This window comes from Habropoda laboriosa, unplaced genomic scaffold (assembly GCF_001263275.1).
Source record: "Habropoda laboriosa isolate 0110345459 unplaced genomic scaffold, ASM126327v1 scaffold57, whole genome shotgun sequence".
Lineage (NCBI taxonomy): Eukaryota > Metazoa > Arthropoda > Insecta > Hymenoptera > Apidae > Habropoda > Habropoda laboriosa.
In genome coordinates, this window is record NW_017100229.1 from 2,016,439 (window position 1) to 2,035,230 (window position 18,792).

Here is an 18,792-nt window from a genome sequence, read left to right on the forward strand (position 1 = left end):
TTGCTGCAGGCCCCGAGTGCTGCATCCTCTCCAGGCTGCCGCTTGTTTCAGCCGCCGCAGGATTTTTATCTCTCCACGGAGGAGACCCGAGTTCCTACAGGGCCCGTGGCGGACGAATTAACCGGGCTCGAAAAAACGAAGCTCGATTCCGTTCGGCGTGGATGCTTTTTCGGGAGAAAAATTCAGTCGTTTCTTTGGTTCGTTGGCACACGCAACTTGGCGACACTTGCTCGTAAAACATCCGAGCTTGGCTCGGCGAGTGTTTTTCTCGGGAACAGTTTTATCGATCTACCGATACGATAGGATTTTTCTATGGGAAATTAGGCGAGATAGAGGTAAATGGATTTTCGTACAGATGCCCGAACGATGGTTGTTGAGAAATGGACAGATGCTCCTGTTTTCGCAAGGCGCTCGCGTGACTCGTTCGCGGAAGTGTACCTGGTAGCGGAAATAATTACCCCTATTTATCTTAGGCTTACTCGTGCGCAGACTGTTCATACGGTGGCTGCATTTTCGACGAGAACTTGCTTGGAGAATTACAAAGCCAAAGTGGAATTAAAAGTTCCGCGTGTAAAACATCCGTCCATTTTCTTGCGGGATCTTTCATTATAGACAGAGAGGAGGAGGGCTTGGATAATCGAGGGGACGCGTTGCGATCGGGCAACTCTTGCGACATCCTCTTGGCCGGCACTAGGACATAAATTATTCATGTGCGTAAAAAAAGAAGACGGCGGCAGCCTTGCGCGATTCTTCGTGAAATCCGCGGGGCAATAACGAGGGATCAGGGCGTATCGTAAATTTCCGGCGAAATACCTTGACGTTCTTCCACGGGAATACAGGTCATGGAAATTCGATTGGATAGGAAAAAGATTAAATCTGCTGCGAAGTAAAGGTGGAGAGAAGTTGGAAACGTGGCGCGGAAGGCTGTGCATAGCACCGAGAGGAGAGCTGCGGTGCAGCCGATGCGGGGAGGCGATCGTGTCGGAAAAAGAGCTAGTGGCATGCAGGCCGGGTTAGCGGTGAGAAGGGGCAAAGAGGTAGAACGTCAGGCTTGTGGAGGTGGTGGAACGGAGAAAGAGGAAACCGGAGGGAGATAAGCGAGGCTGAACAGAGAGGATAGAATAGCGACGCAAATGAACGCAATGGAGGAACGGAGAGAAGGAGAATGCAAGTGGAACGAGGAACGAAGTGCAACGTGCAATGGTGGGGGAGCTAGTTGACGATGGTGGGGGACGACGCGCCGCTTTTGAAAAAACCGCAAAGCTTTAAGAAGGCGCGCGGTACCCCCCACCCTCGAGTACTACGCGAGCAACTAGCGGCAGACATAGACAAGCCTCGCGGCTTACTATTACTGGAAAATAGTTGAGGCAAAGTGGCCGACGAGGTATACGCGGTGGAAAACTGGTCAGAGAAAATCGAGCCACTCGTGAAAGTGTTCCTCGAGGTCGACTGCTTTTAAACGGAAGGACGTTTCCCGAAATTCGCCGATCGTTTCGTCCAAGATGAGAATCTCCGATTCCATCCGCCGCGGCCGTCGGGAAAACGATGCATCGTCGAGGGAACGTCCGTTGGAAAATGCAGCCTGGGAAATCGATCCACGTCGAGGAAGCGAAGAGAAAACGAAGGAAGAGGGGGTGGGGTGGAAATTCGGATCCGCCGGGCGCAATTTGGCTAAACAAAATTAAACGAAGAATCGTCGAACGTAATTGAACGCTCAAGTGCCACAGGATGCCGGTGGGAAAATTTGTTTCTACACTCGACGGACGAATTGCGTTGAAATTTTCACCGGACGATTCTTCTCCCCCCGACCGTTCGCGATACTTGGAGAAAATCGAGGCAACGTCAACTGGAATAGATTTCACCCCGGAAAAACAGGTCCTCCGTTAAGCTCCATCAAAAGTGTCGATTGAAAGACGCAACAGCCTCGACGTCGATGCGAATTCACCATCCCTGGGTAATCCTGCGAGATTTCGTGGAAATTCAATTACCATCTTTCGAATCGGCCACGCATTATCGGCAACCCCCGAAAACGGCAAGGAAGTCGCCCCTTACGGCCAGTCACCAGAAGGAAATTGGATTCGCTGTATTTCCGGGAATCCTCGTCGATCTTTTCGACGTATCGTTCCGGAAAAATGACTCGAGGATAGAATCGAAGAGGGAATTGTGTTTCGATGATGAAGTGCGCGTGTCGACGATTTACAACGATCGATTAAAACGCGAAAATATTTCTCGGCTTCGCTGGGCTGGTATATTTTTGTTTTTTCCATTTTTTTTCTCTTCTCTTTTTTTTTTACCACTCGACAACGTGCAATTTATTAGTTTCGCGGTCGAGGGAAGAAATTTCCCACGTATCGATGGAAGCAGCAAGATTTACTGCCCCGTTGTGCGCATGCCGATCGTTTAACAGCATCGCATGATTTATCGCGTGCGCCTCGCCTTCGTATTATTATATAATTTTAAGGGATGAAAGGGAATGGCTGATCGATAGTTAGAATAACGTATTCCACGGTCGAATTTCTCCTCGCTGTCCTACCACAGAAACCTTCCTCCCTCTTCTCTCGTGTATTCCAAGCTTTTCAAAATCCAACTTGCGTTGTTCGATCGCGATCATACGATATTCCACTCGCAGAGCGGGACTGCGATCCTCCTTGACAGTCGACGACGATTCCAAAGTCTGGAGCTTGCAGCCAAGCTTCATAAACCCTGTGATCGTAAAATTATTCAACGGACCGTGTCGGTTCACCGCGTGATCCGCAATTGCATTTAGACAGGTGGCCACGTTATGACATACCGAGCCCGTAAACCGCTTACCCCGGTGGCGATACGCTCCCGGAGCACGTGGAAAATTGGATCGCGACCGTACGTATCCGCGCATTGTTAACATAACTCGCACGTGTGTCACGCGCCTCGTATATGTTGCGCACGTATTCTGCACGTACGCCTGTTCCAAGGTGCATCGGCCGACGGAGGCATGCTCCATAGTTGCAGCAATTTCTCTGGACACTCTTCCCGCGAAAAAAAAAAAACCGAAAGAAAATCCTGTGTTCCGAAACTACTTTTCGAAAGACGAGTTTCTTCGTCGTTGTCATTTGCATCGTTTCGTCGTTTCCATTGAGCCTCCGTTGAACTTCTATCTTCTTCGAATTTCTCCAACGAGCTCGCGCTTAGATTTTCACGTTTCTTCGTCCCTCCTGTTCCGCCAGAGTACGTACATCCTTGAGAATTCAATCTAGCCGAATAGTATTCGGAGGAGGGTCGTTTGGTCTGAGGAGCAGGTCGCGGTAAACAAGTCAAAAGCCTACGAAATGTTCGACCGTCGGTATTCTTTTACCGGGGGGGCTCCACGACGTTACAGGACTGGCGAATCGTATCCTCGCATCATTTGCGAGATTAAAGTGCAGTCCCAAGCACCTACCACGGTGTGCCGAGCCTCTTTGCCTCCGCTTCTGCCGTGCACGTCCGGGAGATCTAATCTTTTATCGCGGCACGTCCCGAAATCTCGGTAATCGCGTCGTTTCTACTGGCACCCCGGCGTGCTTGGAAAACACCGTATCACGCGGCTTCTCGTCCAAACACTACCGTCTTCCGTGTGTGAAATTTATCAATGAAACGATAAAGAAAAGTGCCTCCTCCGTGAAAGTTGTGCAAAAGAAGAAAGAAAAGAAAATGTTGCAATTGAACGCGAGTGAAAACGTTCCGTTCGGTGCTTCGAAAGAGAATGCTAGGAAATTTGTGCTTAAAGTGTGTATAATTGAATATACATGTATCGCGAGTGAAAAGGACGAAGCCAAAGGTGAAATGGTGGGTGGGTGGGGAAGTAATTCCTCGAGAAGCTACTATATTTTATCTACTATATAAAGGTATCGGCTGAAATATGGACAGAGGTAAGGCACTGCCGGCAAATAGGGAGTTTACGGTGAAAGATAGGGAAGGAAAGAGCGTGGATGAAACTGTATCATCGATTAAATGGACCTTTCGTCGTTTCGTAGCTAGATAGCACCCTAGCTTCTCCCATGGGAAACCGTTCCTCCTATCCAAAATTGCGAATTAACGTTCTAAACCGTTCAAGTAGGTTAAACGACGAGAAGAATGAGGGCAGAACCATGTCGTGATTAAACTATCAAACGGAAACCTAATGGCCTTCATACATCAAGCGAGAGATATTCCTGGGCACGCTTAGGTAGATACATTGTCCCGAGATGATCTGAATCTTCTCCATCTATCGCGAGTTCCGTGGGCCTGACTGCGTTAATGCGGGCATAAATTCGCCGCGGTGATCCCTTAATGCGGTTCCTAAAATCCCGTAATACCATCCACGTGAACGAATGCTCAATTCCCTTTGAGTCTTTTCTTTTCCAGTTACCTCGACTATACGATATATTTCAAGATGTTACTTTAACCGCGAAATTATCGTACAGTTGTGAACACGTTACGTTTCGCGATACATTCTCGAGGATTTCGTTGAATAAACAAGTACCGTCTATCGGAAATCTAATTTTTCAATCTGAAGACGAAAGGCTTTACCTTTAAAGAGGTTAACGATCGGGTAGACCAAAAGTCGAGAAATCTGTTGAGCGAGGGAGCACCAGCGTGTAATCGATTCCGGTTAGAACGATGCTCGAATTTCCAGCATGCAAATTGAATGCAAGCCTGAGCTGTACGTGCCAGACGAGGATACCCACGATGCTCCCAACCGACTGACACATCGGAGAAATCAGTGTAGACGGTAAATCCTTGGGTCTATCCATCGAGAGCTCGCGGTTCCATCGATAACTATTCATAGCCTCAAGTTTCTCCGCCTCCCTCCCGATCGTTATTACGCAATGAATGGACTCGTATTACCGCGCGTTTGCGATTGTTCTTGCGAGGACAGAGGGAGAGAGCGGCATGAATAATTAACGAAAGCCACTACACCGGTTCTCTGCGCCGTTGTAAGAACGAGATTCGTGTGCAGCTAATATCCCGTGAAACAGGCGTTATGAATGATGGGAGGGTGATAACTATAGGATGCAACGAAATCCGTGCCTAGATCCGTGTTTAACGAGTATTTACTAGCGTCAGAACGACCACGCGGATTATCAGGCCGCACGGTTCACGGACAATTATACGAAATCCGACGACAAAGGGTAGGAGATGAGCTAGCGGTAGGAATAAGCAGAAGCAAATTGACGGTCGCAAACACGCCTTGTATACGTACCCCTATTGCTGCATGCAACGCGGTCTAAACCTGAGGTTTCGGGCCTCGAATTTCAAGAGAAGGAGAGAGAGAGAGAAAAAGCAGCACAGGATAGATAACGAACGTTCAAACTGGCTACTTAGTAACTCGAGCACTCGAGTAACAGGGTGATGCACCGTGTAGAGAAAGGGGTGTGCTGGTTGTGGATGCGCGTCGCCATCTGCCACACGCATTGTCCGCGCGATTCTCCGTGCAAAAGCATCCTCGTTTCGCTATTTTCTTGAACAGCCTTCGTTACGTATTTGCGGTTGCAGCCTTGTTCTCTGCGCGAAAAGAATTGCCGATAATGTTGCTGGTAGAACGCGTTGCGGTTTATTCCTCTGGTTGCTGGTGTTTACAAAGAGAGCGGGGAATACCTATGGTTTAGTTAGAGAAAGGACAAAAGTCGAGGCAGATATTGACTTGGAGACTCGAAGGTTGAGAAAAATTGGAGGCGAAGAGGTGGGCGACGCCAATGCAGCGGGTGCCCTTATGCCCTACGGGTTTCTGCTGGGCGGGCAAACGGTGGCAAAAGGGGCGGACAAAGTGCCTAGCAGCCGGTGAACTTTTGTGGTCCGCCGTGGCCGCGTAAGAATCGGGGACGCTGTCTTTTCGCCGAGCGTTTCGCTTAAAAGGACTTCGGGGAACGAGATTCCCTTCCACCTCTCGCGACTCAAACGATTCTTCTATGATTTTCTGCAAAGTTCGCCCTCGTTTCTAGCGGACGAGATATCTCCTTTTTGAAAATGTAACGCGAACGGTGAAACGTGGTAAATTTCTTCGCCTTGGCGTTTTTCGAAGCCTTTCGAAATTTCGTAGCGTGGAATGCGAGATATCTGGTGGAAAATTGTGGTTGAAAAGAAAGGAAAGTTAAAGAGGCCACGAACCAATAACTCGCGCTTTGAATGCACTTTTTCATACGACATTTCACGCGGTCTCCCAACCCTCTAGCGGCGAATAATTTTATTTCCTTGAAAACCCACCCTCGTCGTTTAAACGAGACACCTCTTAGTCAAGAACCCTTCCTCTTTTCCTTTAGTAGCCCGCGGCTTCGTTCTCGTTGTTCGTCCAGGTGTGTGGTTGTAAAGCGGTGAACGCAGCGAGGGAGAAGAGGAACACTGTGCGCTGTGAAAAAGCAGCGTACAAGCGGGCAATTCCTATTTCAACCGGCATGCCGCATTTTCCTTGACCCCGACTACGTAATGTCGTACGTCCGTCCACGTCCCCGAGCTCCATGAAAAACCAACGGTATATTCGAGTCTCGTTAGATTCCTCCGCTTACGTTTTTCTAACTTCTTCCATCCAGCATGCATACCTTAAGCGCCTGCTTTCTCTCGTCTTATGCACACCTTTGTTTATACAAATTGCACGGCGACTTTTAAGAGAGAAAAAGAGAGGGAAGACCGTTAAAGGGAGTAAATCGTGCAGAAAATTCGGAAAACTTTTTCACCCGTTTCCGTGCAATTTCAATAAACAAGCCACCGCCGTATTCTCTCGCGCAAAATCCACCCTTTCTCACCCTCCTTGGAGGAGGAGGAGGAGGATCTCCGGGAAAAAGAAAAAATCCTTGAACTAGATCGTATCCGTGAAAAAGGAGAAGTCCCTTTACATTCTGGTTGGCGATTAAACGGCAGAAGCAAGGGAAGAAGCAACGAGTCGAGGTAAGCAAAACACACACCGCGCCGGAGAGCCGGTGTGCTTGCTCTCGGGGAACTCATCTAAGCGCGGTGACTGCTATCGAGCACGCGTGAAATTAAAATCAGGTCACTGCCGCCGGAACGACCCGCTCACGGTATTTTCAGCCCGACTCCAACGGCTTCGCTGTGTGAGCGATCACGCCGTACTGTCGGGAGCGGTGCACCGTGTCACCGGACGATCGATAAAATTAATAGATAGAAGAACGTAGACGAACAACTTAACGTCGGCCTCAGCTTAATACAGACGTGCTTCGTGTTTTTCCCTTTTTTTCCACGTTGAAATTAAAGAAATGAAATAAAATCGCGTATCTGCGATACCACTCTTTCAAGGTAATTTCACGTGAAGTAAAACTTTTGAAACAGGTTTTCTCTCTGTAAGAAACACTTATGTATAGAGGGTGGGTAGAACGTTGTCGTTGAAGGTAAACCGTGCATTGCTTTTTCCAATGAATCGCTTTTCAAACGGAGCCTTTTGATCGTGGCAAAATAAAAATTCCTCTTCCTCTTTTTAACCCGATGATTCCATGAAAGCGGAGGTTCCGAGTGTGTCTAGTTGGGATCGGAATTTTATTTCGCAGAAAGCCAAAGGGGTTACGTTTCAAGTGTCATTGTGAATCATGAAAAATGCCATTGCCTCGTTCTATTCCAACCCCAGGAATTACGCGTCGAGTGTTCTAATTACCCGCTAGCTTAATTGACACTCGACGTTTTAATTTCAAGAAATCTAGCAAGTATTAGGTTGAGTTCCAAGTCGTGTCACTTCAGTAGACACTTCACTTTCCACCACCTTAAAACCCTGCTAAATAGCCTCAGTCTTTTTTTGCTTCTTCAAGTCACAATTCAACGTTCTTCGCAACACAGACTTTCTTTATTTTCCAGGTGCAACATTTCCAGGGCTTTCCTTCTTCCTACCCCCAATTACTCGTGCTTTAAACTTTCAACTATCTTCCATTCTAGAGCGTACCTTCGGGCTGATAATTTCCAGATTTCAACCCCCATGGTGAACGTGGACACAGCGGATAACCCCGATTCTCTCGGGAAACGGTGTCAAAGAAAAAAGAAGGAGAGAGAATTGGTCTATGGGCACGCATGTTTGAGAGAAGTCGAGCGGAGGCGTCGAGAAGTCGTCGTAAAAGGGCGGGCGACGCCTGCTCGTAAAGTTGAACCGCGTGCGCCGGGTGTTCAGCGACGTTGTGCGAAAGAGGCCTGTGCCCGCGAGTCATTTGACCTACATTGTTCAGGGCTCGAAGCCGATGCAGGGACAGCGGGCGTTTTGCGCTGGCCGCAAAGCGGTCGCAGCCGTTGCAACGAAGCAACACGTTTGCCGTGAAAAACCGAGCGTGCACCGCAACGACGCGGAGCGGCGCGGCGTGGCTCGGCTCGGCGCCGTGTGCCACTCTGTAGATTTGCTCGGTGATCGCGCGCCCGTCGCTTTTGCATATTCGATCGATGTCCGGTAGGAAGGCTCGCCTCATTCCGAACGAACGCCACTCGTGTCAGCTGCAGTCGATAGAGATGGTGGCGCACGTTCCTCTCTTCCTCTGCACGATCCACTCATAACGTCGCTTTCGAATTTCCGCCGGATGTATCATCTTGTCGACCCAATCATGTCTAACTTTACGATTCCATGAACTCCGACGTGAATCGATGGATTTTCACTGTCCTTTCGTCGCGCTTTGCACGCGCCACTTTATCGCAGGGGAGAAGTGTACGAACATTTGCGGGGTTCTCGGTATTAATCCGCTTGCCTGCAACACCTGTCCACGTAAATCTGATCGACATTCCTCGGAATCTAATGGAATCTAGGTGAAAAATCCACCATCCATGGTACAAACTTCTTTCACTTTTTTCCTTTTTACGTTCTATCGATCCGTGGGTAGACGAAAAGATCGACGCGACGCGACGCAACACGACGCCTGAACGTTGAGAACCAGGCTCTTCAACGAGCGAACCGCAGCAAAGTTGGGCGCGAACTTTCCATCGGATTTGAAAGCTAGCCAGCCAGCCAGCCAGCCAGTTCGGAACTTGAGGTTTCTAAATTCGAGCGGAAAACGTTCGTCAAACATGAAACTCTGTGAACGAATTCACGGTTGAATTTATCGAAGGCTATTTAAAATATCACGATTAAGACCGTTCGTTAAAGGGGGGAGAAGGGGAGAAGGTGGGTTGTAAAAGGGCGAGAAATTTGATCTTCAAGGTGGATTTACTTTGGCTAAAGAGCAACGCTTTCTCTGGCCGTGAGTGTTTTCTTAGAGATACCAGACCGTGAGCTAAATCGGGGATAATTGCATGGCCGGGGAAACTTTCGGCATAATCGCGACGCTTCCTCTCTCTGCTTCTCGCACATTTACCCCCGGAATATAATAGGCAGAAACCGGAAGGGAATTCCGGCTAACCGTGCAAATCGTTCCTCGAACCTTTTCGTTCTAATGATTAATGGAAGAGTCGGAGCGAAAAATGAGATTTCACGTCGGCAGAAATTCCACCCCCATCCACCGACACCAGGCTTGGTAGCGTTTTCGATGCAAATAGAATAAAACAACGGTGGACGGTGTGTTGATGCCGTATAATGGAAAAACAGTGTACGGCTGCATTGTTGTACCGTGTCACGTCCATCCATCGGACAACCGATTCGAGGGAGTGTCCATTATCTTTTTTTTCTTCCGTTCGTTTTTGTCCACCTACGACCCGACGCCCCCTCGTTATTTTCAAAAAACACCGTGCTTCCAAACAGCTGTCTGTCCAAACAGTTCTCATCGTTTCCAATTATCTAATCTCTGGTCTCTTCAACTTCTCGAGAATCCCTAATTAGAATAGAACGTCATTTCGATTCTGATTTGGTTACAACGAACGATAAAAGGACTCTGCAATTTTTCGTTGCACGACGGTTTTATCGGCGAAACTTCGGCAAACGAATTAGTCCAAAGTCAGAACAGAGACGAACGGCAACTGGGGCGCAACAATTCCGTTTTCCACGCTCGAGAACGCGGCATAGATTTTCCAACGAACCGCGCGTTTTATTTATTCACGAGCCTCGTTAAAATTAGCATCGGTCGCTACCGAATTATCGACGGGAAATCGATTTCCGAACACGTCAGGGACGTTACTCGGCCAGTCACGTGTTCACTGACCTAAACCCTGACGATTCCTTGAATATCGCACGGTGAAAATTCTACAGTTTCGCACATGCCACAGGGATGCACTGTGCAATACTCACATCTTGGGCAGAGAGAATCCTCGTGGCAGGCTGTGGCGTGACGGGAGATCGCATTAATTCGGCAGTATTGCCCTCACACCATGGCACTCTTCGTCTGCTTCGATACTTCCTCCACACGTGCCTGCGAAACAGAACAAAACGCGTACTCCATCAAACTGTCCGTTCGGATTAATTCAATTATTCCCGTTCTATCCGTTAAGGGAGTAACTTGGGTGTTAAACGAAAAAATAGAAGCAACTGCGACGTTGTTAAACACGAGAAAAAAAAGGCGTGTAAATTATTTTCATATTTTACCGCGAGAGGAATTCTTAAATTTTCTTTCTGGGTTAGTTTGTTCACCTGCACGCGGAAAAGAGGAAGGATAAACGAAACGAGCAAGAGAAGTTTCCAACCACAAAGGATAATTCTTCGTCAGGGGGGGCAGTGGCCTTTGAGCGCGTGGAACAGCGAGAAAATTGAAATAGTTAAAAATGAATCGACTCACTCTTTTGCACACCGTGGAGCGGCTTTTAATGAATCAGTGACACAGGCTCGTTTTAATTAGTAGTCATTTTTGCGCATGAACCGCGCCGTTACGCGCAACTTGACCCGCCGCGTATAAACATTTCGCGTTTGCATAGTATATACGCAACGGCGAATTATTTTCAACGGGACGATATCTTTCTGGAAAACGCCCCCAGCATAATACCGTGTAATTTCGCCGGCGAACTAGCCCCCGAGCTTCGAAAAATATGTAATTCGAACGCGAGCAATTGAACAACTATCGAATAAATTCTTCCCATTCTCCGGAATACACCCGGAATAATCCTCTCTTCTAGCTACCATAATTTTAACGGTAACGCTCTTTGATTACACTGAAATTTCGCGAATTTCCAGACAGATTCGTAAAATCGATCGAAAGCCTCGGTGGAAAATTCATTCTCTAAGAAAGGATCTAACGACGTTCGAAATTGACTCGTCTGAATAAAATACGACGAGAGAAATTAACCGAACAATTAGACAGCGCTCGAACAAATTTTCTATTCCGCTAAAGTTCCGACTTCGAAGAGAGGATCCACTTTGCTCCGAGTATTCGTAGAAAATTGAATTTCTCCAACAATGAATCGGGCGATTTCATTGAATAGGCATAATCCTGTTGTCACAGTTCACGTTTTCACAATAGAAACGATCCCTTCATTGACTTCACCCCCTTATTACCCCCGACATAGGGGACACGGGGCAATAATCGCGTGGGTTTACGTGCCGATACGCTGTAAGGGATTAGAGATTACGTCGCATCCGGGGCGACAATTGATCGGGCTGCGAATTTCCGGCGGAGGTCGCCGCGTTATGATCGCGACGCGACGCTATCGTACAGTTCGACAGTGATCGAGCCGCGTGTGAGGCGCGCGCGCCGCCGACTTTGCCTTTAATTGCTCCATTAATCAACGTCGGGGTTTTCCCTTTCGCGAGACAACCGCGAGCCTGTCGTCCTGCTCCCTGCCTTAACGCGACCGTCGTAGCAGTACCGTTAACTTATTCGCTGACTTAACGGTTTCTCTCCTGGCTATTCTCTTGAGTGCAGATCTCGTACTTGAGTCCCTCACGCTACGGGCAAACTGTCGCGAGATTAGAGATCGTTCCGACGAGAGAAAAAAACGGGACTTTTGTGCAGGTGCGTTCAAAGGTAAACCGTGCAGCTGCACTTCTGAAAGGGTTAACTCGATTAACGCGTATGTCGAATGAAAGAGTTAGAGAAATATTGGGATAAAGGAGCCGTATTTCTGGGAACGATGTTTATTTTTCCTTCTAATTCAGATGCAACTTTATGGAGGATTAAAGAAAGGGAAAGTCGGTATTCTTATCTCCTTCTTGTCCCCCGGTTTTGAAAGGAGCACAGTTGTTTGCACTATGTAAAATCTCCAACGATAAGATAGAGGCGTGCTGTTAAAGAAAGGAGGCGGGAAAAGTTTGCGCCACTTTTCTAGGTATACGTTCCAAGTATACCAACTATATTCTTCTTACCTGACGCCGAAGGCAATTCCCAGCGCGACGATCAACGGCAGCAGCGTCGAGATGCACGCTAGAAAAACCGTCTGTATATCTGAGAAACCAGCGAGTATACCTGTAAAATGTGTATAGATTAATGTTACAAGTAATTCGTAAAACGGTGGCAATTTAATAACTCGTAAAAATGAAGGAAATTCAAATTAATCGATACACCGAACAATTCCGCAGTCATGGCCACTTCGACTTCGTCCGTTAAAATACACGAACGATACCAACGAAAATAATGAACGAATCTCTGCTTCCAACGCTTCAGATGATTCTAACGTTCGCCTAATTTCCACGAAGAATGTCTCGGGAATTCCACGACACCCACGTAAATATAATCGATAAGTAAGCACAAATTTGCAATTCCCCCTATCCAATCGTGACTAACAGTTCGTTGTGAATGAAACGGATTATTCAAGGTTACAACCTTAATCTCGAGTCTAACCTAATCCCCGAGTTCGTCAAGGATGCATCCGGAAAGGATAAATCTATCGACGATCTCGTTTCCATTGAGCCTAAACGCTGGGATGATAAGACAAGCTCGAAAGTGAAATGTGCAACACAATGAGCAAGTGTCTGGCTGAAAGCCCGTTAAGGAGCACTGTCGAGCGCGAGAAATGGATGAACTGTTATTTCCGGAAGCTTGCGTCGCTGTACAGAAAGTCACCCTGTCTGTGGAAGAAAGACACGCGTTATTATCTCGACAGCGAGCGCAGGCATCGCGCCTACGCTCGTATTCATCGGGCGATGGATTTACCGGGGATAAGTTTCGTCGAGATCGTCTTGAAGATACGGGAGATGCGACGCGTGTACGTGAACGAGCTGAGAAAGCTGCTCGAGGCCGAGTCGAACGGTCATTGCTACGAGATCATGGTACCGTGGTTCTACGATTTGCATCGATTTCTCTACCCGTACCTGGATTACGAGGAGGCGGTCGAGTTGCACGTTCGTATCGATAAACTCGTTACGCCATTAGCATTGGACGGCGCTCGACGGTTTTGCCGATAACCTAGCAAACCGTACCTTCTCGTTACGAGCACGGTGCTCCGGCTCCGGACGTTCGCGGTGAAACGTTTTTAATTCTCCAATTACCAAACGATGCCTTTCAATAATTTCACGTAAACGTAACTGATGCATCCGGTTCTTTCAATGGAAAACCCCGATATAACCCGAGACAAGTTAGACAGCCGGTAGATATACGTTACCATTACTTCGCCGTTTTTACCTTTTCCTTGAGATAACAGACGAGAATCTTTGGGCAATTCTCCTAATCACCGACGCGTATTAGCAAGTACTCTAAGGTAAGTACACTTGGCCCGTACACAAGCTCGAAGACAAGGGAAGTTTTCGAAAATAACACGCGACTTGCACGACGATATACGAGGACGTTTGGCGCGGAGCCCCGTGCACAAAAGCGACGCATAAACCAACGGTCGTAAATATTTAAAAATAGATTTCCTATTCCGTACAATATCCTGGCTATTATCCCTCCCCGCTTCGCCAAATTTACGATTCGTCCTACGATCTCCGCGCAGAACATCGACCAAATTCTTCCCGAGAGGAGGGAAACTGACGAACCACGGTGGGAGCCACGTACAATCTCCACGAATTGTAGCTGCGTTCGTTGCGCGATATCGATCAGGAACAGTCGTCGCAGCGTGCGTTTCTTGTCTCCCGAACGTTTCAACACCCCCAATTCCCGTAGCTCGCCTGTCATTCCCTCGCCAGAGGTCACGATTCCGCCTACAACTTGCTGCAGATCCTCCACAGGAGTTAGAGAGGACGCGTGGAAACAGCTGGACAGATTTACTCGCCAGAGTGCCTCGAGTTCCGGCCACGAAAAACTAGAACACCATGGGGACACCTCCGGGGACGAATTAAGGGAGAAGCGACAGGTTGATCAATGATGCAACGTGCCCAAATTAACCCTTCTTGCTTGTGACTTAACACCCAACTATTTCGAGAACGGTGAATTGATTGCGGGAGTTTAGAATGGGGATTAGCCTGCTCTGAATACCCCTGGGAATTATTCGTAAAAAGGAAGGGTTAATTGTGGCTACTTAGGCAAAGTGTACCTTCCGAGATAGTACACGTACACTTAGAAGGTTGTCGTTCAAGTAGGAAAATCCTGATTCCGCTATCTGTGACACCGACGGAGATCAATTGGAAACCTTTTCGACAGCCGTGACGCGTTGTTTGAAGAAATTAGGCAAACCCTACGCGCTTAGAGCTCAGGCGGAAATTCGACGTATCTTGAGAAACGTGCTAATCGAATCTAAGGTAACTGTCGAACATTTCTGATCGACGAAACGAAGGGAAAATTTGTAACGCCGTTCTCCCTGCTACAGAACAATTCCCCCTAAAAGAAAATCCTACGAAAGAACGATCCTATATCCCTGACAAAAGCATCGTCGAGGACCGACGAAAGATAAACCTTCTACTTAAATACTTGAAGAGCAATCCAGCTGAAGATAACAGCATTGTTTCAGATCCAGGTTGAAATGTATTCGAAAAGCAGCGTGTTCGATCGGCACCTCCGTTCGTTCATGCGTATCAGGTAACTCTCATAAATATTGCAAAAAAGTCTGGCGGCGCGAGTACCTCGCGAGGAGCATGAATATCTAACGACAAAAAGCTTCAATCGGAGACTGAATTTCATCGTATATCACCCGGTGTTGTAGCGGCGCGGATGGTATCGATCCGACTTTGGTAGACCGCAGCGTTACGATTAGTATTCAGCCGGTGTCGCAGTCGGCCGGTCGGACAAGGACGAGGATGGCGAGATTTGCTCCGGAGGATGCGTGCCACGCAGCCCTGTTCCTGATAACGGGTTATCCTTTGATCGAACCCTTTCCCGTAAAAACCCCACGTCCCTCTCTTTGATAACCGATTAGACGATTAACCTTTTTCTCCAACGACGATGATCGTTCTTCGAAAAGCTCAACAATTTTCAGCTTCGACGGAGAAAAGGATTATTTTACAGAAATATTTCTTCCGTTATCGGAGACAAGTTTGGAGATAAAGCGTTACCTACAATGTTCCATAGAATCTTCACGTAACCTGAACCTTCGATCCCAGAATTTCTAGCAAAATCCTCTGCTACACCGGTCGACGATGATATTTTTCCAATCGAAAAACAAGTCGAGCCGAGTAATAAATTCGGAGAGCCGGCAGGATTAAGCGTAGCCGGAAACAGTTTTGCGCGTCGCGAGGGAAGAGAAACAAGGGGGAGATCTCGGAATTCGTGGCTAGAGTCGGTAGAACGGAGCATGAACGGGCAACATTTAGACCAATTCCCAAAATCCCCTCGATGTCCGATGAAACAGGGACTCTTACCAGCCACTCGAAAGAGGTTCGACGTTCGGACAACATTAGAAAATAACTACCGGTCGAGTATTCTCCATATTGTACCATATTCTCCATAAAACGAAAAAAAATCGAAGAAATCCAATCACTGTTGCCACTTGAAGCATGCTTAATTCAATGGAAACCGCGATTCATCATCGCCGTATGACAAACGTTGAAATTGTTTTTTTCGAGTGGACAAAGGGCGATCGAATCTCGTCGACCTCGCTGTGTGACCCGGCTAGCCACAACCATGAAATACAATTTTTATTTTTCGCGCTGCTTCAAAGGGGAATAGCAGCGATCGCCGTTTGAATGGGACAAGCAACGAGGAAGCGGAGGTGAGAGAGAGACGGGTTAAGTTGGTAAATAGAAATAGCGGAGATGATTGACAAGTGTGGCATTTCCAGGCGAGAGCCGGGCCTAATGCAGTGGCCCATTAGATCCAGCTTTGACCAGGTGTAACGCGCATTAGCCTCTTATTACTTACTGTGATCGAGCTCGTCGTGTTCCGCGAGGTAGCTGGTCGCGTTGTAGATGTGATGGTCGGGTTTAGCGGTACTGGTGACCGCAGCTCCACCCGTTACTGTCGTGGACGGATTAGTCGGAATTGCAGTGCCAGCGCTAATCGCGGCTGCGCCCGCGCTAGGTGGCGACGAGGATGATGATAACGTTGATACGAGACTCATCGTGCTGCTCGAGTTCTCGATCTTCACGGTTGCGTTCAGTTCGCTGGCCATTGTTTTTCCTTTTTTTTCTTCTTTCTATCCCCTGAACAATCTTACTCTATAATACCGACGGCATATCGCACTTCCCGTCACCAAGGTTACAGAAATCGAAGAACCGCGACGGACGGTCGAGTCACTGAGTTTTCCGGGTGGTAGATTCGATCGATCGCCTACCGACCAGGTCTATCGTGTCGCGATAGACACGATCGAATATCTAATTTGCAATTACTATTCAATTTAGACTTAAGCTGCGCTGATTAGATCCGTTTGACAACCTCTTCGTCTCCTCGATGCGAACGATCTTCAACCTGATGATACCGTCTCTCCGGCCCTCTCATCTCTTCCACGAACCGAGTAGGTGGGGGGGCTAATAGTCGAAAAGCGAAATACGCGATTGGGAGACAATTAGCTCGACCGAGCTCTTTAAAGATACGACCGATTAATTGTCCGTGAGCACACGTAGAAACGATCAAGGGAACCGAAACGATTTAGCAGGATCGCGTGTTCTCGTCGACGACGGTATAACGGCAAATCCACGCATTTATCCGTGACTAGTTCGCAACGGAAACGAACGAATCCTTCATAATTCCGGACCGGCTTCTGTCGGTGATTTCTCACCCCTGGGCGTTTCGCCGAGTGGATTAAGGGGTGAAGGAAGAAACTTGTTTGCCCCTTGCCTATCCCTGGTAGCAACCAGCAGCACACGCGAGCCTCACTCGGTTCAATTTCACCGTAGAAGACGATTCTGCTGGTGTTTGTGAGCTGGTAGCCGAGTGTCGCTCATTCTCGCCGCTTTCCTCACGGGAACACACCAGCTTCTGAAACAGAAAAAGGAACGCCTCCTGTAGCCGGATTGCCCGTGTAATTTCATTTCCTGCAGGGGGAATTCATCGACCCGTTGTAAGATTACTCCCCTCGTCGCAGTTAAGAGAACGTTAAGGGTCGCGTTCCGTTGAATCGTGCGATCTGTCGCGCGCGATTCTTTACGTTTTACGGTTGCCGCGTCTACGTCGCTGGCAACTCGCTCGGTCATTACCGTCGTTAAGCGGCTCACGCTCCAGAGAAATCTTTTTCAAGGTCATTTCACCGCGGTCCATCATCTCTAGTGTTTCTGTAACGCTCGTAAAGCCTCCCGTTCCACGTCATTACTAACCCCTTCTCCCCATCCTACACCCCTGTCGTCGTCGTGGTCGTCGTTGTTGTTGTCGTTGTCTTCTCCGTTGCTTTTATGCAACGAATTTCACGCGACACTACCGGCATCGAGCAAATGCCACTATTTCCACCACCGGTTTGCAAACGATATCGAATAAATTTCCCGAATAGCTTCCATCATACCCTACGTAATAAGAAACACGCGGCCTGTCATCTAGACGTCCTTCGTTCACGTTTTCGTCGATCCTGCTTCCTACCAGCTTCCTGTACCACCTTTCGTCTCTGTCGGTATTCACCCACGCGAAATTTGTCTTTGTCCGTGAAAACGTTGCCTCGAGCTTTTCCTCGAGGATCTCTCCCATGTACGGAACACCGTCGTGGAACCATGTCGTAGATTGAGACAGTACGAGACTGATTTTCCCATTTCCACGGATCCAACTATCTATTGCTACGTACCTAGTTGACGCTGATTAGTAATAGATCTGGTTCGAACTCGGTGTACCGAGCACGAACAGCCAATTTCGCTATGCGTACCGTACACGATTACATTCTCACACACACATGCGCACAGTTGTAACAGCAGCAGTTTGCAACGCAGACGTGCTTGATAATTAAACTTGGCCGATAGTTAGCGCGGCATTGTTCCGCTAACAGTTTTCCGGGCGTGCCGTAATTATTCATAAGCAGCAAGTTGGTAATGAACGCGTGTGTACACGCGTGTTCACGGGTTCGAGCTTGAAAATCGGCCACCGTAGCCAAGCTCGGTGACCCGATGTTTTCCAATTTTCCGCGAAACCTTCCGCGCTTTTCTCCGCTGTCCTCGTTTGCCCCGACTCGAAAATCTCCGCGGTGGAAAGCGCATATCAGCCGGATGAAAAACCGGGTGAAAAGCGATTGTTCCTTAGGAAATCGGAACAAATTGGACTTCCTCGAACTAATGAAAGTTGGAGAGCTCTCTACCAACGACGCACGATTTCGTCGGCCGTTTAATATCGATAATTGGCACTCGATGGCCGTGGCGGAACGTCGTTAACACGAGCCACCGGCACAGTTCGAACACGACTTCGCATTAATTGGCACGGCGGCGCATTGAAATTGCAACTGCACTGCGGTTTGCCTCGAGGACACTCCTGCGCCTTGCCAGGATGCATCCCGTGCTAGCACGCGCCTCGCATCGTATAATGAACTCGAGCGTAACAAGCGTTTTCCGCGGACCAAATTATTAATCGGATTGGAAAGCGATCCCACGAGTTTCCCTCCAGTCGAGCTTCTTTTGTCACGGCTCGATGCATGAAAACACACCGTCTCGTCCATGGTTCATTTATCAGACTTCTGCCAGCGGGAAAGTTTGCCGGCTTAACGTGAACAACGGTCTAACGGTGATTACCAACCACGTTGCGTATA

The 18,792-nt window shown here is 48.2% G+C and overlaps 1 protein-coding gene across 1 annotated transcript; it reads left to right on the forward strand.

The window, feature by feature from the left end:
- Window positions 1-12,727: 12,727 nt before the first annotated feature.
- LOC108571223 lies at window positions 12,728-14,526 on the forward strand. The gene is made up of 3 exons (XM_017933222.1): window positions 12,728-13,108; window positions 14,285-14,443; window positions 14,512-14,526. Exons 1-3 carry the CDS (start codon window positions 12,728-12,730, stop codon window positions 14,524-14,526), a joined length of 555 nt encoding a protein of 184 aa, XP_017788711.1.
- Window positions 14,527-18,792: the final 4,266 nt, after the last annotated feature.

What these genes read in the sequence shown, in the direction of transcription:
- LOC108571223 (XM_017933222.1), top strand. Translation starts at nt 12,728, where the DNA reads ATGAGCAAGTGTCTGGCTGAAAGCCCGTTAAGGAGCACTGTCGAGCGC. An exon ending in AGGAGGCGGTCGAGTTGCAC is followed by an intron (nt 13,109 to 14,284) that starts GTTCGTATCGAT and finishes TCGTTCAAGTAG; the next exon opens with GAAAATCCTGATTCCGCTAT.